Source organism: Pteropus medius, unplaced genomic scaffold, assembly GCF_902729225.1.
Source record: "Pteropus medius unplaced genomic scaffold, Ma_sr-lr_union100, whole genome shotgun sequence".
Classification (NCBI taxonomy): Eukaryota; Metazoa; Chordata; class Mammalia; order Chiroptera; family Pteropodidae; genus Pteropus; species Pteropus medius.
The window spans coordinates 5,990,393-6,012,013 of record NW_024342469.1 but is presented as its reverse complement, the minus strand read 5'-3'; the positions used below and the strand labels follow the sequence as shown (position 1 = coordinate 6,012,013).

The window sequence follows — 21,621 nt, the reverse complement described above, 5'->3', positions numbered from 1 at the left end:
GCATTTATAGCATGAAAGACATAACTCATGGTAAGACGTAAAGAGCAAAGACGCGGGCCCAGGACAGAGCCCTGGAGAACACCAGCCAATACTTAGAATTCAGGTAGAAAAAAAATATATAGAATTCAGGTAGTAGAGGAAGGTCTTGCAAAGGGGAGAGGATTGGCCAGAGAGGCAGGAGGAAAACCAAGAAGGGCCCAAGAAAGGACAGTATTTCGTGAAGGATGGAGTCATCACTTATGCCAAATGCCCCTGAAAGAAGAGAGGCATGGCTGTCCATCAGAGGAGTTGTGTGCGAACTTAATAATAAAGCAGTTTTGGTGAAGTCTGAGGACAGAGAGAGAAGTAAGGAGAAACACAAGAGGAGGTAGAGTGTGCAGATGATTCCTTCAAGAGATTGTGGGGCGGAATAGCACAATGGCAGGGAACAGATGAAGTGGGGTCAAAGGATTTATTTGTATAGTATGGGTAACACAAGAGCAAGTTTTTATTGCTATTGGCAATGATTCAATAGTGAGTGAGAGATCAGTAATCGCAGAGAGAGGGACAGTGACTTACGGAGAGAGAAGGCTCTGAAAAGAGAGGAATATGTGAGGTGGGTGTGTAGGGGTATGGCTCAAACCAGCCAAAAGGCGGACCTTCGCTAGAGCATGAGACCCAGGCCCAGGAGGCCCAAGGCAGAAGGAACGGCCACACTCTTCCTGAGGCGGCCACCACTGCTTAGTAACCTGTGTTTAATAAGATGTTTCAACCGAATTCCTAATTAACAGCCATTTCAACTTATGCTAACAGTACCTGTCACTGAGGTCCCCAGCTCTACATCTCTCCCCCAAAGTCTGGTACTTCTGTTCCTTTTGTTGAAACATTATGAAACTAGAAAGCTCAGGTTTCTACTTCGTTATACTGTTGATGACACATGCATTGAGATGTGAAAAATAACACATCGCAAGGAAAATGGATTTAGAGACTCTCATTCCATCTTAAAGAGAGGATGCCAAAAATTGCAAGATTCAGATCTCTAGCCAGGGCTCTCTGAGGAGCTCCGACTGCCGCCTTGCCCTCTCGCAGGCATCTCAGACTAAGCAGAACTCTTCCAAGATCAGATGACATCAAGTACATTCAGGGTTGTATAGCTGTAGACTAAGCAGAATTCTTAATCCTTCTATTCAACCACTCAAACTCATTCATTCCTTGTACAGTTTCTAACCATTACAGAACATGGTCTCACCGTCTACCCACTTAACATGTTTACCTGGAGTCATTCTGGATTCCTCCCTCTGCCAAACCCACTCCATACAATTAATTACTGCCCCCAACAAATTTCTCAAATTCTTCTACTTTTCTGCATATCCTTTGAGTCTGCCCTGGTTCAAGCCATCACCATTTTCACCTGAATCCTTCATTACAAGAGTTTTCCAACTTGGTCTTCCTGCTGCTTCTCTTAACCCACTTCCAATCCACTCTCCACACAGCGGCCAGAGAGTGACTTAGTAAAACATAATGGAATTAATTCATTCCTCTGCTTAAAACCTTCCCAGGTTTCACATTATATATATAGGAAACCAAACAGAAACAGAAAGAGACTCATAGATACAGAGAACTAACTGATGGTTCCCCAGAAGGGCGGGCGGTGGGAGACAGGGCAAAAAAAACAGTGAAGAGGATAGAGAGATACGAACCTCTAGTTACAAATCAAATAAGTCACAAGATTGTAATGTACAGCATAAGGAATACAGTCAATCATATTGTAATAATTTTGTATAGTGAGAGATGGTTACTAGACTTATCCTGGTAATCACTTCGTAAGGAATATAAATGTTGAATCACTTTGTTGTACACCTGAAACTAATATAATAATGTATGTCAACTATACTTTTAATTTTTTTTTAAGCAACCTATTGTAATCCTTAATGTTTTATTATCTAGCCCTTTGATCATTAAGCACCTAGCCTATGTTCTTGGCTCTGGAAAATACAGTAGAAAACAAGACAGACTAAGACCCCGCCCTCATGGGACTTACACTCCAATGGTAGGAGATAGGCAATAAACAAGTAAACAAATGAAGAAGATAATTTCATACAGAAACAAGTGCTATCAATGACTATAAAATGAGTGAAGGTATACAGAGTGAGGGGAGGGAACAGCTGCTTTGAATAAGGTCCATGAGGAGGTGACTTTGAGCTGAAATCTGAAACATAAAGAGCCATCCATGAGAAAAGCCATGGAAAGAATTCCCACACAAATGGCACAGCAGGTGCTAAGGCCCTAAGGCCAACTCAAGCTTGGCAGTCAAGAACAGGAAGAGGAGGGTGGATGGATAAAGCGGAAAGGTGGAGAAGGTGGTACAAGAGGAGGTTGGAGAGAAAGCTGGGGCCAGGTCATTCAGAGTCTTGTAGAGTGTTTAGATTTTATTCAAAGTGCAAAGGGAAGCTGTTAGGGATTTTAAGCAAGAGAATGAGCATGATCCAATTTGATTTTAAAAAATCACCTGTGTGGATTAGAGCAGGCGAAGACTCAAAGAGACAAGTTGAAGAGCTGTTGCAGTGGACTGGTGGCTTGTATCAGGGTGGTAGTGGTGGGCGGACAAGAATATATTTTGGAGGTAGAAGAACCAACAGTATTTGTTAATAGCATGGATATGGGGCTGAAGGTAGAAAAGGTTGAAGAAATTAACGAAGACTTTCACGTCTGTGGTGCACCTCAAATTTAGAAACATATTTAATATGTAGCCTCCACTTAATACATTTAGATTCTCAACTCATTAGAGCACAGCACAGCATAGGGAGAGAAGTCTGATTTTGGCATCTTAAATTCCAATCCTGTGTGACCTTGGGAAATGTCTAAACCAGAAGAACCACCATTTTCTTGTCTTTCAAAGGAAAATGGTTGCTTCTGGATTAGAGATGTTTGTAAAGCTTCACGACAGCACTCAACAGTGTGTAAGGAGGCTGTGGGAAATCTCAACCGAATGAGGTAGAGAACCTCATATTCGAGGTTTCATTGCGGAGATGGTGATGCAGGGACAGTGTTGCCGGATTTGTATCATGAAGGACATTTATAACATTGGGGATGAGAATATTCCAGTTTCTGCCTAGGCATCCTGGCCCAAGAGAACCTGAAATTCCTAATCAGGAAGAACGTGAGGTTGTTCCTGACAGTCGCAGATGCTCAGTAATGGCTTAATGAAGACCGGGGTCTGGGTGAAGGGAAGAGGCTGGCGTCAAGAAAAGAAAAACGCCGCGGGAATCTGGGCAGGACCAGCACCCCGGGATTTCCACGTCGTTACAGCAACGTCCCCTCCACGCACACACCCACGAGAGAACTACAAGTCCCACAAGCAACCGCGGCTTCCCCGCCCCCAGGGGAGGAGGGGCACGGGCGAGCGAGGCCCCGGCTGTTCCTCTTTTCTGCAGCGTGATTGGCTCGCGGCTCCGGGAGGCGACCAATGAATACCCTCGGGGGAAGCGGCGAGGCCAATATGGCTTCCCGCACCTGGTGACGGTAGAAGAAACCGTGTTAGGTCTCATGGAGAAGCCCCGGGGCGTAGAGGTGAGCGGGAGAGCGCTTATCGTGTTTGGGAAAGGGATCCCCGAGAATCTTGCTCGGGAGGCCCTTTTAGCGAAGGGCTTTTACCGAAGCTTTGCAGGTGGAGGGTGGAAGGATGGATAAACTGAGGCTGAGCAGGACCAAAAGCGATTGGCGTTGCCTTTTGCTCCGATACTGCTGGGGCTGCGTCCGGCGAGTAGTTCAGGGAGAACAGCGTCCCTAGTCGAGGGAAAGGGGAACTGGGTTCGGATGTGAGAGCTTCTGAAACTGCTTCGTCCTCCCTGTCTCTTGGTCGTGTTCTTTAGGGATTGTGAGGCCTGTCACAGCTTGGTGGGACGCGAAGGGAGATTAAAGTTTAATAAACACTCGGTTTCTAGAGCGTTCACATGCGTTATCTCCCAGTATACACACGACAATCCTGTGTTACGGTTTCGTTGTTACGGTTAAAGTAGCTGAGGCTTAGAAATAAGGTGGTGCGAAGTGAAGGAGGTGGGCACTACGTCCGTCAGGTTCCAAACTTGACCTGTTATGCTTTTCCCACTCTGCTACGACCTGCAACTTATTCACCTTTTAATCATCTGGCTTCTGTTCACCTTGTATTTCAATTCGTTTTCCTTTCTAGCACATTGCATGTGTAGTTGTAAATATAAAGTGGAATAGCTAAAAAAATTCTGCACAGGTAAAGGAGAGTAATCATAATGAAGTAAAGGATAAGAATAATAGGTCACACTTTTAGAGCTGTCACTAACTGCAGGAGACAGAGCTAGGCCTTACACATCTCAGTCTTCATAAGGATCTTCTGCAGAAGGTTCGTTATTATCTCCGTTGTACTGATGAAGACACTGAGAGCAGCAAGGTTAACTGCCTTGCACAAAATCATACAGATAATAAGTGGCAGAGCCAGGATTCAAACCGAGCAAATCCAGTCTACGGCCATGCTACGCTGAACAAATCCTATCTCGTTTGATCTCGGAAGCTAAGCAGGGCGGGGCCTGGTTAGTACTTGGATGGGAGACCACCTAGGAAGACCAGGTGCTGTAGGTGTAAAAAATAAAAAAATAAGGGATTGTAAACTGACAAGATCCTTGCAATCTGTGAGGTCAACCAAGGGTTGCCTCACCTAAAATATTAAAAAAACAAACAAAAACCAGCAAATCTGGTTTGAAATTCCATATTTATAATCGGTAATAATTGCTAGTTTTAATGAACACTTACTATGTGCAAGTCACTGAGTGTTTTACCTCTATTAACCCGTACTTCTCCCCCAAAGCCTATGAAATAAGTGGTATTATCCTCATTTACAAATGGGAAAACCTATACGCTGAAAAACCGACTTGCGGTGGATCATACAGCTAGTGAAAAGTAGAGATGGTATTTGCTCCCTGGCCTCGAGCCCGAACTCTTCATATCTTTTCCGCTACATGCCAGACTGTTTCTACATGTCAGGGAGTTTCATATGCAGTATCACATATCTCACATCCTGTGAGCCAGATATTTTTCTTATTTTATAGATGAGACATTTGAGGTCCAGAGAGATTAAACAACTTGCCCAAGGACCCACAGCTAGAGAGAGTCAGAACTAGGTCCAAAGCCATGATACACATCACTATGTTATAACTACTGTGTCTTCTGCCTCCCAAATCCTCAGGGCAGTCTGGGTCCCAAATTAATTTTTCTCTGACTTAGTTCTTAAGCTGAGATTACTTTGGTTTACATATGCTGAAGGGGGAAATATGAGTTTCTGATACAGGCATACCTCAGAGATATTGCAAGTTCAGTTTTAGACCACCGCAATAAAACGAGTTGTAATGTTTTTGTTGGTGGAGGGTCTTGCCTTCAATTTGTAAAAAACGCAACATCTGTGAAGTTCAGCAAAGCAAAGTGCAATAAAATGAGGGATGCCTGTCCAGTTGTCCCTCGGTATCCTCAGGGGATTGGTTTCAAGACACCTCACCCTCCCATACCAAAATCCGGATGCTCGAGTCTCTTACATAATATGGCATAGTATTTGCATATAACCTATGCACATCTTCTCATATCCTTTAAATCATCTCTAGATTATTTATAATGTCTAATATAATGTAAACGCTATGTAAATAGTTGTTTTGCTGTGTTAAGAAATAATAAAAAGAATGTGCATGTTTAGTACAGACTCACCCATCATGATGTGTATAGTACACATCAGCAAAAATGTGAGTTTTTTCTAATATTTTCCATTTGTGAATGTGGAACTGATGGAGGGTCAACTATATACATCCTTCCCAGCAGGTCTTCCTGAGGCACCTTACTTAGGGTATTTTCATATCATTGTATTCTGTTGGATCCTGTTAAAATATCATCGCTTATAAATCCACAGAAGGAGTTTGGTTAATTCCTCATATATATTTTTTTCTGTCTTGTTAAACTAGTCTGTTGAGTCGTGGTTGAGAAGTGTCCGGACATGAGTAGTGATCTTGGTGTTTGCAAAGAGGTGTTTGATTGTGCCTGCCATTTTGCCCAAAATTGTTGACCAAGAACTGCAAAGGGAGCTGATAGCAGATCTGCAGCTGCCCTCCCCAGACACAAAGCCAACCATGGTTCCCTCTGCCTGGTTTGTGTCATCCTTTCCCTAGGAGACTCCTTCTTCAGAACCAATGGAAGAGGAAGAGGAAGAGGAAGACTTGGAGCTCTTTGGTGGCTACGACAGTTTCCGGAGCTACAACAGCAGTGCGGGCAGTGAGAGCAGCTCTTATCTGGAGGAGTCAAGTGAAGCAGAGAATGAGGAGAGGGAAGCTGGAGAGCTGCCCACCTCCCCGCTGCAGCTGCTCAGCCCTGGGACTCCCCGCTCCTTGGACGGCAGTGGTTCTGAGCCAGGTGCCTTCAGACTGTCCCTGAAGATGGGGAGGTTTCAGAGAGCTGTGAAGAAAGAGGGGGATATAGGCCATGTGGGCAGAGGCATCCAGGTATAAAGGGCCGTTTGATCTGATGCCTAAGGGATCAGATGTCTGAGGACCTGTGAGAGAGGGAGAAGCACCCCAAGTATCCCCAAGGGTCATCTCCTCTGTTACAGTCTGATTTCATGCTGTGACTTCATTCGTTCCTTTGTACAGCTGATATTTCTTTCAGTGCATATTAGATGCCAGTCATTTACATGGTGCTGCTTTTCTATTTGAGTGAATAGCTGGTGGATTTCTAAGCCTTCACGTTGAGAAGATGGGACACTTAAAGTGTTCTGGTTACTATCTGGGAAGGGACAAGAAATATCTTGTGGGTTGGAAGTGGCAGGAAGGGAGATACAGAATAAAGTGAGCTCTCGGTAAGAGGATTAGGATGGGGGTGGGCAGATGAGAATCCCCGTGGGTCATCTGGAAGCCATTTGGCTTCAGAGATGTGATGCTTGGACAGCTGCTGGACTCCTGTTCAGGGCTGCCTGTGAAAAGAGGCAGGCAAGGTGGTCTGTGAGAACACTGTTCCTTGGTACCTAACCTCTTCAGAAGAATAATCTATTACTCTTTGACAGTTGAATCTTATTTCCTTTCTATTCATCCTGCCTTCTCTTCCTCTCCTTTTATCTCTCTCCTTTCTATCTTCTGATCATTCTCTTAGAACTTCAGAACTAGAAAGAACCAATAGAGACCATCTAGTCCAGGGGTTCGCTATCCTGGCTGTGCATTAGAGTTCCCTGGGGAGCTTTTAACAAACTACAGGTGCCAGTGTTCCAGCACAGGCCAATTTATTGGAATCTTAGGCTTGAGCTTTTTGAAATCTCTCCAAATGATTCTAATGTGAAGCCAGGGTTAAAACACTGTCCTAGTTCACTCTCTTTATAGCTGAGAAGAAAATAGACCTATAGAAGTGACTTGGGCACACTTGTTCTTCTCATTTTCCTCTGCAATCTTTCCAACACTTATTTCCCTGGTTGTCCTCATGGGTTTTCCTTAGCCGCACTGTTGACACATGCCCAAGGGATGCTAAGCTGCTTATCTTAGGCAAAATAGATTCAGGACTTACCTGGTTAACACAGTGCCCAGGTTTTGAAGGGCCCATCGTTGTGTTTGATTTGGGGTGACCGTTACCAGGCGAGTCACGTGCTAAGTTCTCTTCCCAGCTGTCTGTGAGATGTGCGGTATCGTGGGTACAAGGGAAGCCTTCTTCTCCAAGACCAAGAGATTCTGCAGTGTCTCCTGTTCCAGGAGCTACTCCTCCAACTCCAAGAAAGCCAGTATCCTGGCCAGATTACAGGTGAGAGGGGGACACCTGGAAGACCTTTCCCAGGGCCCCGGGCGCCAGATGGGAACAAGAGGCTGACCAGCAGTAAGGGACCCACAAGGCTTAGGAAGGACCTTGCCGCGTCCGTCCGCGGTTGTCAAATTCCTGGCATTTGTTATGATCTCAAACTTTAGAGGGCAGAGGATGCTATTTGTGGAGCTCGTTAAGTTCCAGATTCCTGGAGCTCCGTTCCCTTCATTCCCTACCCTCACCCCTTAGAGTCTGATATGTTCAAAAGTTTTCAGCAAGAGCCTTGAGGGAGCCTGATGCCCTTGGTCTTTGCACCACACTTTTATAAACGTCTGAAAGGGAGTTGGGAGCCGGCACATGCTTCATCAGCCACAGTGGGTTTAGAAAGTTGATGTCTCTGCTCTGACCCCATGTCATAGGCAGCCACCCAGTCTCGCCAATCTCTAGTTAGTTATTGACGTTCATAGAGCTTTTAAAAATGGAAGGACGCTGATGTGTTGTCTGGCCCACACGTTAATTGATACGTGTGCTGAGGTCCACAGAGAATGGCTTACCAAGGATGGCTCTGTGGGATGAGAGCAGCAGAGACTGGAGACTCATCTCAGGTGCCTGGCCATGTGCTGTTTCCTGTGACCAGAGCCACCATCGACAACGCCGGTTCTCAAACTCGACTGCATGTCGGGATCACCTGGAAAGTTTTAAAAATATCGATGCTTGGGTCATAACTCCTAAAGATTCTGATTTAATTGGGACGGAGAGTGGCCTGGACTTGGGGGCTTCAAAAAGCTCCCCAAGTGATCGTAATGTGCAGAAAGTTTGAGACCCTCTCATGTTTATTCAAAGTTGCAGTGTCCCAGGTCTTCTGCTTAGTGCTTCATATACTTCATCACCTTTGCGAAAGGATTACTGTTATTTTCTTCTTTTAATGGGTTTTAGTCGAGGCATAGGAAAATCCCTTTACTTGGTGAGCTGATAATATCGTTAATAGCGACAATTGGAGGGTACTTGCTAAGGGCTTGGCACTCTCAGTCTAACCAATGATCCCTAAAAATGAATTTTTAAAAATTCCTATTTTAAAGAGTCAGAAACTTTCAGTAACTTGCTCAAAGGCACACAAAATTGAAGAGTCAGGATTTAACCCCAGGATTTAAACCCACATTTCTGCTTCACTTATCTAATAAATTCTCAGGGCCTTTCTGATCGGTGCTTAAGTTATGAACTATAGACCAGATCAGTGCCTTTTCACTCTGCGAGAGAACCCCTTTGAGCCTGATGAAAGCCATGGTGCCTCTCCAGAAGGTTCTTCATCAAACCCAAGGCTTAAAGGAAAGAACACTTGTCTCTCCCCGCCCTGCAGCTCTGCATCCACTGTCTTTCCCTGCCCTGCAGCTCTGTGGCCACCCCCAGTCCCTGGGTGAACAATAGCTAAGCGTTTACTGAGTGCCAGGCCTGATACTGTGATTTTCTCCTTGCAACACCCCTCAGAGCTAAGCATTGTTATCATCTTGATTTGCAAATGAAACAAGTCCCAAAGAGCTTAATTGGACCCTTGCCAGAGTTCAAACCTAGGCGGTGCAAATCCTGAGCCCAGCTCTCAGCCAAGCTGCACACGTCCTCCTCCCTGCAGGGAAAACCACCTACCAAGAAAGCCAAAGTCCTGCACAAGGCTGCCTGGTCTGCCAAAATCGGAGCCTTCCTCCACTCTCAAGGGACGGGACAGCTCGCAGATGGGACACCAACAGGGCAAGACGGTAAGACGAGAGCAGACTGTTGGGAAGTTGGTGGGGGTGGGGTGCCAGCACTGGGGGGCCCTCTCTAGGAAGGAACGCTGGAAAAGATGCCAGCTAGAAAGCCCCCTGAGCCAGGCGTGCTGTGCATTGCATCTTCCTCACCTGGTAGGTATTGTGGAAATTATCCCAGAAAATCCCTAAAATTGCCGGGACCTCTACCCCTGATAATTCAGAAGCCAGGAATTAGCTTGTGTTTTACGTTGCTTTTAGCCTGGGGGTGGTGGAAACCCAGGTCTGTTTTGCAGAGGAATAGGGAGAGGGGTGGCAGCTAAGAAAAGGAAACAATTTCTGAGTGTGTAGCAATTTTTGAGCAAGTTAAACTGTAGGCACAAAGCACCTTTGCTTTGTATGGTCTGAGTTTCTGACTGAAATCGAGCTCACAGCTGGAGGTTGGAGGGGCCTAGGTGCCTGCACCTCCCACCCATGTAGATCGGCTCTAGCCAATGAGAGGTCAGGGGAGGTCTGAGGAATTTAAGCTCAAGGGTCTTTGAATTTCCTTTTTTCCTTTGGGGAAGAAAGGTCAGACATTTCCTTCTGCATGTCCTCTACTCCTGAGAGTCTGGCAGCCTTTGGATAAGGTCCCGATGGCCACTGGTGGGACAGGTATGGAGATAGGTGGCCTCCCGTGCACTTGGGGTCGAGATGCTGCCAGAGTGGGTAGGAGACCTGTTTCTCCAGGCTGCACAGGGCCAGCTTCCTAGAGTGGCTGCTGCTTGGGCCCCCAGCCTCCCTTCTCTGTAACTCTCCTCTCTGCTCTGCAGCGCTGGTCTTGGGTTTCGACTGGGGAAAGTTCCTGAAGGATCACAGTTACAAGGCTGCTCCTGTCAGCTGTTTTAAACACGTGAGTGCCCTGGAGATGAGGGGAGGGAGAGCGGGAGCCCGGGTCCTCCACTGTTCCAGGCTGGACACTGGCACCGGGAGAGAACAGTGGTGAGGTCTGGGTGGTCGAGGCCCCGCTTTGCCACTCGCTCCAGTTTACCTTTCAGTTCACACGCTTCAGAAGCCCTCCCACAAACCCTCAGTGCGGGCTAGCGCTGTGCCTCCCCTCCGGGGTTCCCACTTTGTTATTCACATGACGGAACTTTGTGCTAGATGTCGTCTAAGAGCCAGCTCTGAAATCCTTTTCTTCCCCATTTGTAGTGTTTTCCCATTGAAAGCTAGGTGCTCGTAAACTGCCCCACTGGGAGGCAGATGTGGCTACATTCCGGGGCCCACTTCTGTAAAGGTTCCCTGACCTCCAATCATTGCGAAGCACCAGAGGGCGAGGCCCCGGACGGCTGGGCTCTGAGTGGAAGGAGCAGCATGGACTTAGCATGCAGCATAGGTAGCCATGTGGCCTGCAGGGCGGGAGGGAAGCCCAGAGCAGCATTCTCTTTTGCCTTTGGAGCCAGTTTTCTAAACCCCAGGACATCCGGGAGGAAGTCTGATTAGTCTCGGGGTCCCTCGCCAGAGTAAGCCCGCTTCCTAGCCGCTCCTTTCTGGACTGCTGAACTCTGGGGACTGCCCTGAGCAACAAGTTGGCCCTCGTTGCCGCCTCTTACTCTTCTCTGAATTCCTGGTGAAGGCTCACACCTTTCCTGCTTTGGGGGCCTCTTCGTCGCCCTGAACCCTCTAGCAGTCCCTGCAGTTTCACTGCAGGAGACAACACATCGGTTCACACGCTCTGAAAATCCCCCCTGTGGGCGCCTGAGTTCTCCGATGAACCCAGTCTCTGCGGCAGGGGAGATGGAGTGGGATACCCCGATTGGCTTAAGCCAGGGCCGAGGATGAGGAAAAATGGTGAATTTCCCCAAAAGAGAATCGAGGTACCTTTGGTAGCAAAGTGAGGATTAGATATTGGGAAGGCACCCCAAAACAGTCCATTGCTGTCAGGGGACATTTTAACCGGTTAGGGAGGTAGGGGAAGTGTGCGGTAGACAGCTCTGTGAGAGCCGGCATGGTGACAGCTGAGGGACGAGGGCGTCATGGTCTTCACCACCCATGTTTGAGTGACCACCGAACGAGGTAATATTTGTGCCAAGAAAGTGCCTGGCATGTGGTAAGCACTATAGAAACTCTTAGGTGTCCTTGCTGTCACACAGGCTGGCACAGGTGTGATGTGCCCAAGACAGTACAGCGAGGGGCTGGCCCCGTGCAGCTCAGTTCTCAGGGCTGTCTGACTCTGGATCTCTGACCATCGCCCCTGCCTACCCCCGAGCTCCTCATTCCCTGACTCCACTCTTCAAGGACAGCAGACACAACACATCTGGCTCATCTCTTCCTCCCTAGACCCGTGCTTGGCTTCCCACACACAAGTGACGTGAAAAGGCAAAGGGCACAGTGACTCACATGGCCGTGAGGCCAGCCACTCAGCTAGCCAGGCAGCTCACTATCCCCCTGGGGTTCCCTCGTCCCCACCCAGGTCCCGCTCTACGACCAGTGGGAAGATGTGATGAAGGGGATGAAGGTGGAGGTGCTCAACAGTGACGCCGTGCTCCCCAGCCGGGTGTACTGGATCGCCTCTGTCATCCAGACAGCAGGTGGGTGCTCCTCTGGCTAAGGCCTGTACAGGGTCAGGGGCAGGGTCAGGAGAGTGGCAGCTCCAGATGGGTAGGCAGTGCTGTAGGCAGAAATTAGCTTCATAATACAAAAAAACCATCCGCTGGACTTTCGGCCTCTTTTGCAACTCTCCTTACTTGTCTACCTTAGAGGGGCCCACATAGCTTGGTGAGTTTGGGATCTCCCAGTTTTTTAAGTCTATTCTAAGGATAATCTGGCTATAGAAAACTAATTCTCCCCACTATACTGCTTTCCAAGGAAGTGGCATGGTTTGGCCATGACTCCTGTGGACAGCAGAGACCCCTGTGCCTGGAGGAGTTCCTGGACTAGGCAGTGGCACATCCAGTGTCGGCTGGAGAAGAGGGAAGGCCTCAGAACCCTTTCCCATCCCCCCCGCCCTCACTGGTGCTCTTTTCCTTCTTCCAGGGTACCGAGTGCTGCTCCGGTACGAAGGCTTTGAGAATGATGCCAGCCACGACTTCTGGTGCAACCTGGGAACTGTGGATGTCCACCCCATCGGCTGGTGTGCCATCAACAGCAAGATCCTGGTGCCCCCACGGAGTGAGTCCATGAGAACATGGGCCTGTGCTGGTTCCGGCAGGGCCCTTGGTAGAAGGAGCATCCTCTGCCTGAGGTCAGAACAGAACCCACCTGCCGCATCTGTCCCAGAGGCCCTGGGGCAGATCAAGGTTGTGGAGCTTGGCTCTGTAGGATGAAGTAATTGCTTTCCCAAAAAGGCAGAAACAAGTTGTTCCATCCCCTCTGTGATCGCTGGGCGGCTCTGACGCCCTCTGCGGGTGGGAGTGTTGTCAGTCTGTGTAACCAGGAATCTGCTGTCTCACAGCCATCCATGCCAAGTTCACCGACTGGAAGGGCTACCTCATGAAACGGCTGGTGGGCTCCAGGACGCTCCCCGTGGACTTCCACATCAAGGTCTGGCAGGGAGCCCTTTGGGTCTCCTAATTGGTCGCCCTCCTGTCCCTCCTCCCATTTTCTATCCTTCATGCTGCTCATTGGAGTGTTTAAGACGGCCTTGCTTAGCAATCTAGCAGCTCTTGCCGGCTGCCTTCCCAGCCTCTGCCCAACCCAGACTCTGACCCAGTCACATGGACCACTCTGCTTTGTCTGCCATTGCTCTTCCAGATCCCCACCCTCATTCACAGCATTTTCAGGAGCATTCAGTCAATAGATTTCATTAAGTACCTGTATACAAGGCCCTGCGGGAATACAGACCCCACCATCCAGGACTCTCTAGACTGGCAGAGGAAATGAAGTCATGCACATGAATAATTATCAAAAGCCTTGGTTCTGAACCAGGGATGTGCTTCGGAATCACTTTGTGGCTTTTAACTCTTCAAAAATTATTTAGTTCTTTAACCTAAAAAGTCCCACACTTGGTAAAAATTCAAAGAAATCTGAAGGGTACACAGTGAAGACCAGTCTCTCCCGCTCTATACGCCAGACCTGCTGTGGGTCTTGCTCACGTAGGTGCCTGGGCCGCAGCTGAGGTCTCCTGACCCGGGTGCTCACAGGTGTACTTCTGGTGTTGCCCTGGGCATCAGAGCAGTGAGCAGGGCAGTGCAGGGCCCGTGCCGCCATGACGCGAAATTGAACTGGCTTCATGGCCCGAGGAAGAGTGGGTACCAAGGCTTCATGGAGAAAATGGCATTAGAATTTCACCTTGATGGGTAGGGCGTGGGTGGTATGGAAGCCGGCAGCGGAAAATGAGGATGGCGTGGAAGTTTGGGCACCCTCATCCGAGGCACCGGACACCAGGTGAAAAGTTGCTGCCCCATGGGGCCTCCGCTGGCAGAGAGTTTGCCTTCAGCAACGGATGGTTCCATGTACCTCAAGGAGGCGTTCTCTGGCCTTTTTTTTCCTAGATGGAAATTATTTTTCTTTTCTTGGACCTTACTGGGTACTAATTTGCTGTTTATCTCTCTGTGTGTTGTTAATTACCTTTTAATAGCCTCTTTCCAGCAAAACTATAAGCGTTTTCTCCTACACTTCCCGTAGTGCTTTGCACAGTTGACAGATTTGTCAGTGAGGGTAACCGTTGACACTTTCTCAGCCTGCCCTTGTTCTGAGATGAGGCAGGTGATTGTTAGTGGTACAGGCCACTACGTATATCAGAGTGACCTCTTTAAAGGGTTCGATTCTGCGTGGCAGAGCAGGGTTCCACGTGAACCAGTCAGCAAGCACGTGTTGACTGTCACACGCCCAGTGCCGTAGTAGTGCATGCCAGACAGGATACAAGAGCAGCTGCCTCTGAAGATGAAGGGGGAGGGAGGATAAAAGCGGGTGGTTTGTGGAGGAAACTTCAGTCCAAACATGGCCTTCGATGCCTGCGGTACAGTAAGTGCTTAGTAAAATGAATGAGTGACCTATCAGCCAAGGTCAGGTGCGTGTGTGTGTGTGTGTTCACTGTTGGGAGAAAACGTTAACTGAGCAATAAGTCAGTTCTGCGCTCAGGGCTGAGATGTAGAAACAAATCAAACCGAACCTAGCTTCTGTCTTTACGGAGCTCAAGTTCCAGTGTGTGACCATGAAGTGTCCTTGGGTTGTGGGCTGGGAACGCAGAGGAAGGGAATGTGTCAGGAGAGGCTAGGTGGGGAAGGCGGCCAGGGGGACCCCAACCTCGGCCTCACCTTGCGTCTCTCTCAGATGGGCCAGTCAGATGCTTGGTGTTAAGGCGGATCAGTCTTTGAGCTGGGGACCAAGGGTCTAGTGGAGGGCAGTGTCAGCTTTTCCTGGTGGCTGCTTTGTGACCTCTGAGACGCTCCCCACAGCAGGCCTGGGTTCTGATCTTGCTGGGGCGGGGAAAGCCCTGCAGAGAGAGCTCCCTGTACCCTATCTACCGCAGGACAGCCCTGGTCACAGCACAGCCTCCTGCCCCCTCACCCATACCTGCCATCAGCGCTCTCTAGCTTGTGGGCCTCTTGGTCACTGTCTCTTGCTGAGTCAGAGGGTGCAGCCATCACTACTGAAGTGCCGTGAAAGCTGTTCAGAGCCACAGCCCAGGGAAGCCAGAGCTGGAATTAGACATGGAAGCGAAGAGGACTCTATTCTCTGTGCCATCAGCGAGGGGCCAGGAGGGAGGAGAGTATGGGGTACCTGTAGGATCAGAGTGCACATCCCTGAAAGAGTACAAGGCTGGACACTGGGACCAGGTTCAGGGCTCAGCTCTGGCACTGAGTCTGACTCTGGGCAAGATACTTGACCTCTCTGTGCATCGTTCCTTAGGCTAAAAAGGGTTTTGTCATTCCCATCAGATGACTTACTGGAGCTTTGAGTGCACACATTGTAAGCTGTGCATCTTCCCTCAGTGTCATCCTAGGGACTTGGGGGCCAGGTTTGAACCGGGGGGACGGGGGCTCATCTGGCCTCCTCTGACTTAGTGTTTGGGTTGACTCCACATCACCTTTGTGCTCCAGATACTTGTAAGAGAGAGAACAGGAAGGTGTTTGGGAGGGTCCCCATGCCCACCTGTATTCTGGTGTTGCAGATGGTGGAGAGCATGAAGTACCCGTTTCGGCAAGGCATGCGGCTGGAGGTGGTAGACAAGTCCCAGGTGTCGCGGACCCGCATGGCCGTGGTGGACACGGTAATTGGGGGTCGCCTACGGCTCCTCTACGAGGATGGCGACAGTGACGACGACTTCTGGTGCCACATGTGGAGCCCCCTGATCCATCCAGTGGGTTGGTCACGGCGTGTTGGCCATGGCATCAAGCTGTCAGGTTAGCAGAGCCCCGGGCCAATGTGACCCCAAACTCTGCTGCCCCAGGGCCTGGGCAAGATCATCTCCTCCCTGCAGATGGCAGTACTGAGGTCCAGAAAGGTTGAGTGTCTTAACCAAAGTCACTCAGCTTGTAAGTGGTAAAATCGATTTGGACCTAGAGACTACAAGCCGCATCCTCTCCCTTGTCCCGTGGGAAGAGAGTCTGGGCCTTGGGGGCTGCATGGTTCCTACAGAGCTCCTGCTGCTTTGTATTCTAGTCTAGGTTGGGGCTGGGGGCTGCGATTGAGACCAGAGCATGCGCAGCTGCACATTTCTGGGGGACGTGTGGAGATGGCCCTGTTAGCCTTCAATTCCCTTCTCTCCCTCGCTCCCTCTGCCGCTTCCCCAAAAGAGAGGCGCAGCGACATGGCCCACCATCCCACCTTCCGGAAAATCTACTGTGATGCTGTTCCGTACCTGTTCAAGAAGGTGAGGCACAACCCTCGGCTGTGGGTGCAGGCCCAGCCTCAGGACTCCGGCTCTTTCCAGGGATGTCCCTTTTCCTCCCCGTTTCCCTCCCAGAGGCTGGCTCCGCCATCCTTCAGCTGGGCCAGCCCGGATTCCCCAGCTGTGCCATTCCTTGAAGGTTCGAGCTGTGTACACGGAAGGCGGTTGGTTCGAGGAGGGGATGAAACTGGAAGCTATTGATCCACTGAATCTGGGCAACATCTGCGTGGCGACCATCTGCAAGGTGAGCTTGGAGCTGGCCCTCCAGCCTCCAGGACGGCTTTCTCGGGATGGAGCTGGCACAGAGCCCTGTTCTCCCCGTCCATCCCACCTTCCCAACACGGGCAGCTCCTGGAGTGCCTGATTTTTGTGGATTAGGGCGCTTACCTGCTCCTTGCTCAGAATCTGCTTTCGTGTCAAGGTTGGAGGCGCGTTGCACAGGTGTTTATTGAACCCCTGGCTTGAGCAAGATCTTGCGTCAGGTATAGGCTCCACCCTGTCACCTCAGTGGGGGCCTTTCCACTGCCACACACCGTCTCCTTTAAGTGCTGGCCTAGCCGAGAGCCACGGCCGGGCTGACTGCTGCACATCTCCATTATTGCAGCCTGAAAGGCAAATGACCTCGGCCTCCTTGGGGGATGTGCTGTTTTGTCTAGTGGCAGATCTCCTCCAGGCCAGGCCTGCGTGCTTGCCGCTGGTGACAGTGGCTGGCACAGCATTTGCTGTCCAGTGAGGGAGGTCAGTGATCTCACAAGCATAGTTCATAGAAATGCTAAGCACTCTGGAGCTGCCACTCAGGGAAGCCAAGATCCGGTTGGGTTCATGGCTTCCTGTCCTCACTACAGCCACCTTGCCTTGGGATGGGGGTGCAGCTCATGACACCCTGTTCTGTCTGCCCCACACCTACCCCCAGGTTCTCCTGGATGGCTACCTGATGATCTGTGTGGATGGGGGACCCTCCACAGACGGCTCGGACTGGTTCTGTTACCACGCCTCCTCCCACGCCATCTTCCCTGCCACCTTCTGCCAAAAGAATGACATTGAGCTCACACCCCCGAAAGGTCAGACTGGCCTGTGCACGCTGCAGGCGCTCTTTTCCGGGCTCCCTCCGCCTCTCTCCTCTCTCTGCATCTGCGCTTTCTGCTCCTCCAGGGTGTGAGGCACAAACTTTCAACTGGGACAGCTACCTGGAGAAGACCAAGTCAAAAGCAGCCCCGTCGAGGCTCTTTAACATGGTGAGGAGACCGAGGATGCAGGGCCAGGGCAGCCGCTGGACCGGCCCTGCCCACCGTCAGCGAGTCTTTCCTGAGATCAGCCACTGCGGGGGAAGTCCCAGCTCCTACCTGGGCACTGTGCCCAATAGCTTAGCCGGTCCCTTCCCGGGGGGTTGGTACTTGGGAACAAAGTATAGTGAGGTCACTGGTCAGGGGAACATCCCCCGCAGGCACTCTCGGCCCTGTTCCCTCCCCCCGGTTCGGTCTCTCCGGGGCAGGGAGCTGGCTGGCGTGGTCACTGCCCCTTCTGCCTCCAGGACTGCCCCAACCATGGCTTCAAAGTGGGCATGAAGCTGGAGGCCGTGGACCTCATGGAGCCGCGGCTCATCTGCGTGGCCACAGTGAAGCGGGTGGTGCATCGGCTCCTCAGCATCCACTTCGATGGCTGGGACAACGAGTATGACCAATGGGTGGACTGTGAGTCCCCAGACATCTATCCTGTTGGCTGGTGTGAGCTCACCGGCTACCAGCTCCAGCCACCCGTGTCCACAGGTCTGGGCTCTTGCGGCCCTAAGTGGCTCTCGACTTTGCTTTCCTTTTTCCTTCCTGGCATCCACCCCACCCCGTGCCCATCTTACTTTCGGTGTGAGATTGAGAAGTGCGGCCCACCTCTAAGGGACGAATGGCCCTTGCTCCTGACTTCTCCGTCTCCCTCTCCCTCTGGCCTGCAGAGCTTCCTTGACCTTGCTGCTCTGTCATAGGCTCATGCCCTTAGGCACCCAGGTAAACTACCCAGGTCTCTCCGAGCAGCCCTGGCGACGAGTGTGTTCTCCAGTCCCTCCCCCACCCCCTCCCCCATTCTCTTTGCTCAGCTTCGGCTTTTCTTCTTGGGGCAGCTAGTGTGGGGTGGGCAAGGGTCTCGGGATGTGCCTCTACCCTGCGTCCTCAAAACTCATCTCAACTCTTGCCCCTGTTTTTCTACAACAGAGCCAACCACACCTCTGAAGACCAAAGAGGCCACGAAGAAGAAGAAGAAGCAGTTCGGGAAGAAACGTAAGTGGCTCTCTAAAGCAGCGTGGGCTGGCGCGGGACCTGGGATCCACTGGGCCAGTGTCTGTGGGAGCGGAGCCAGGGAGTTGTCACGTGGGTAGTGCTCTTCACGGTCCCCCCCATCTCCTCTGCTTGTCCTTTGGTCTCATGGGCTGTTGCCCTCTGTCTTCAGAGCCCCAGAGCATAACAGGGAGTCTTCAGTTTCTGGCAATGGTCAGGATGCCGGGGAAAAGGCAAGAGGTTGTGAGAGAGGCGGGCGGGACCCCACCCCTGCCGCCCCATGGCAGAAACCGGCATGACACGTCCCCCTCGGCAGTGCACAGGCCCTGGATATGAAAGTCAAAGGCCTGGGAGGAAATGGCAGCTGCTCCCCAAGGCCACCAGTCTTCCCTTGTGACCCCCTGAGGGTGGGATGAGGGCTGTAGCCAAGCTTCAGGGTCGTTTCACTGGGTGGAGCCCGCTCTCAGCCGGTCCTGAGCCTGGCGTGGACTCAGCTCAGGGGGCAGCAGGTGGAGAGAGTCAGGGAGTGGAGGAGGCCAAGCCGTTCTCTGGAGCTGCAGGCCAGTGGCAATGAGGTGTCCCCATGATGTGGCACCAGAGAAACAGCACAAAGAGGTCCCTGAGCAGGATTAAGATCACATGAGGGTGTGGAGGTCCCCGAGGGGCAATGTCAGAGGCTCAGGCCAATTCCCCCACATTGGTACCAGGCCCTCTGCTCCGCTGCCCAGGCGCTGGATGAGACCCCGCGTTTGAGCCTCACGCGGATACAGCCCTGATGCTGGGTTTAATGCCATTTTTATTCAAAGGGAAAAGAATACCGCCCACCAAGACCCGGCCCTTGAGACAGGGGTCCAAGAGGGCTTTGCTGGATGAGGACCTGCAGGCGGCAGAGAAGACGTCGTCGGAGCCCGCTCCTGATGAGAGTAAGGGCCCCCAGCCGGGCCGAGGCAGCGCCAGCCTGCTCCGGGGCTCAGACGTGGCCCCTCTTCCCCACCTGGGCATGGAAGGGTAGAGTGAAGTCTGAAGGGAATGTTCTGGGCACCACGCAGTCTTCCTCATGCCCCTGGCCTGAGGAGCTTCCCAAACGTCCACCCCTGCTCTGAACGGAGCCAGCAGCTGCAGTCTGGCCCTGCCGTCTGCCCTCGCCTCATGCACCCAGGTGGGCAGCAGGTGCGCAGGCTCCCGTGTTTCTGGCACAGCCTGCCTGGCGACGAGTGATAGGGCCCCGGGCCTTCTCTGTCACTTACCCCCACCTCATCCTGAGGTCCCCATGTGTAGCAAGCCAGATCCTGCACCCCGCCCTTCCCGAGTTACACGCGCACTCACTCTGTCCTCTCGGCCCTCCCACCTCCTCCCTCTTTAGTCATCGCTGTGCGCGTGAAGGAAGAGCACGTGGACATGTCCACGCCTGACAAGGCCTCGAGTCCAGAGCTGCCTGTCTCCATTGAGAACATCAAACAGGAGACAGACTAAGCCTTCCCTGCTGCCAGCATGGCCACCCAGCTGGAAGCTACTCCAGGCCTCCTCTTGCCACCGCCCCTCCACCCCACTGTAGCTTGGACACTGAGTCTTTTTGCATAAATTCTGCTTGGTGCTTTGAGGGCCAGGCACTGGAGGCCCAGCCGGGGTCTCCTCTGACCCACGCTGTGGCCTCTGCCCTCCTCCCTGGCAAGGCCTAGTGACTGGGGCTGTCTGAGCGCACCCCCCCCCATTTGTCTGAGCAGCTCCCCCTCCAGCTAGAATTCCTTAGGCTGCCTCCCTCCACGCCCCTCAGTGTCGGCGTGGGGGGCTATTCCTCACTCACACTGTAAGTGTGTGTGTGTGTGCGTGTGCGCGCGCACGCACGCACATCAGCATGCGCCTGGTCATAATGGCCTGCAGCCGCTCTCTCGAGACAGTGACGGGTGTGATGGGTGCAGCCTCTGCCTAAAAGCCACCTCTTTCCCCTCCTGGGTTGGTACTCTGCTCCTCCTAGCTCCCTAGGGGGGTTGGGGGGACCCATGCCGGCACCCAGCTCTGGCAGGGAGCTGAGAAGCAATGATCAGGATGTGGGTTTATTTCGGTGACTCGTGAGGTGGCCTTGACCTGCACTCTGTTGACATGAGCAAACTCCCATTTTTAAAGGGAACAGTGGAGCAGAGGTGGGGTCTGTCCCTTGGGTTGGGGCTTGCAGGGGCCTAAGGAGGGAAGACCACACCCACCCCTGTGCCACGTGGCAGCAGGACTGGAGGCTGAGCTTGGCTGGGGTGTGGCCGAGACCCCAGCTGAGAGGGAGACTCACCAGCATCGAGCTTCACTAGAGGCTGCTTGGCTCGGCCTGTCCTTTTCACTTCCCCTAACCAGGGTCAGTTACAGCCCTGCCAGACAGTCGCAGAGCTGCGACCTGGAGTGGTCAGCCCTGCTGGCCAAGGCGGCCCTGCAGGAGCTGGAGGAAGAGGAAAGGCAACAGGACACACTTCCTGACTGCCCGTCCATAACTCAACCTGGATTGTCCCTGCTCCTCTGAAATTACATTCCAGAAGTTCACCTAGTGTCTGCCCAAATTACAGCTTTTCTTTTTTCCAGTCTCCGTTGAAACCGTCTCCTCTCTGGTCACTCGTGTCTCTTCGATAACTCCTCTTCCTGGGAGCTAAGGTGCAGGCAGGCTGCAGCCCTCAGCCCCTTCCTGTGCATGGGGTGAGCAGCACTGCGGCCAGAGCCCACGTCTGCCTGCAGGGCCTGCAGCTCTGCTGCTGTGAGTGTCCATCTGCCTTCTCTGAGCTGGTCTGTCGGTCTGCTCAGGACCTGGGCTGTTTGGTGTCTTCCCAGAGGTGGGGTGACCAGCCCAAGGGGAGCCAATTTCCAGTCAGTTTCAGAGAACTTGATCTAGTCTCCTTAGCTGAAGGCACTAGGCAGCCTGCATTCTCCAAAAAGTGACTGGATTTGGGACACAGTGACGATCAGGGACATGTTTTGGGACAAAGGGGTCATTCTCACACACACACTCGGGCAGCGAGTGACAGCTCAGTGGCATCAGTCTCGGGAGGAAGGTGGCCTGGGT

General features: G+C 51.8%; 1 protein-coding gene, 1 long non-coding RNA gene and 1 pseudogene across 4 annotated transcripts; 2 read left to right on the top strand and 1 right to left on the bottom strand.

The window, feature by feature from the left end:
• Window positions 1–3,419: 3,419 nt before the first annotated feature.
• Window positions 3,420–21,158, top strand: L3MBTL2 (L3MBTL histone methyl-lysine binding protein 2). The gene is made up of 17 exons (XM_039863363.1): window positions 3,420–3,549; window positions 6,159–6,399; window positions 7,634–7,767; window positions 9,392–9,515; window positions 10,316–10,395; window positions 11,956–12,073; window positions 12,519–12,653; window positions 12,937–13,025; window positions 15,598–15,829; window positions 16,223–16,299; window positions 16,457–16,561; window positions 17,231–17,378; window positions 17,470–17,552; window positions 17,849–18,083; window positions 18,519–18,584; window positions 19,388–19,504; window positions 19,945–21,158. The coding sequence occupies exons 1-17, from the start codon at window positions 3,526–3,528 to the stop codon at window positions 20,052–20,054; spliced, it is 2,118 nt and encodes a 705-aa protein (XP_039719297.1). The 5' UTR covers window positions 3,420–3,525; the 3' UTR covers window positions 20,055–21,158.
• LOC120603083 (uncharacterized) lies at window positions 4,472–4,590 on the top strand (annotated as a pseudogene).
• LOC120602970 (uncharacterized) lies at window positions 14,103–17,235 on the bottom strand. 3 transcript variants are annotated; one of them, XR_005652925.1, is made up of 3 exons: window positions 16,705–17,235; window positions 15,000–15,124; window positions 14,103–14,919 (listed from the first exon to the last, which is right to left on the bottom strand). It is a non-coding gene; the product is annotated as an uncharacterized LOC120602970 (long non-coding RNA). The 3 variants fall into 3 exon arrangements; XR_005652924.1 differs by lacking the exon at window positions 16,705–17,235 and having other exon boundaries at window positions 14,103–14,360; window positions 14,741–14,919; window positions 15,000–15,599; XR_005652923.1 differs by lacking the exon at window positions 16,705–17,235 and having other exon boundaries at window positions 15,000–15,599.
• Window positions 21,159–21,621: the final 463 nt, after the last annotated feature.

Bases quoted from the DNA above. Each gene is read 5' to 3' on its own strand.
- L3MBTL2 (XM_039863363.1), top strand. From the start codon at position 3,526: ATGGAGAAGCCCCGGGGCGTAGAG. The intron at 3,550-6,158 runs GTGAGCGGGAGA...TCCTTTCCCTAG, and splicing joins AGAAGCCCCGGGGCGTAGAG to GAGACTCCTTCTTCAGAACC. The intron at 19,505-19,944 runs GTAAGGGCCCCC...CTCCCTCTTTAG, and splicing joins GGAGCCCGCTCCTGATGAGA to TCATCGCTGTGCGCGTGAAG.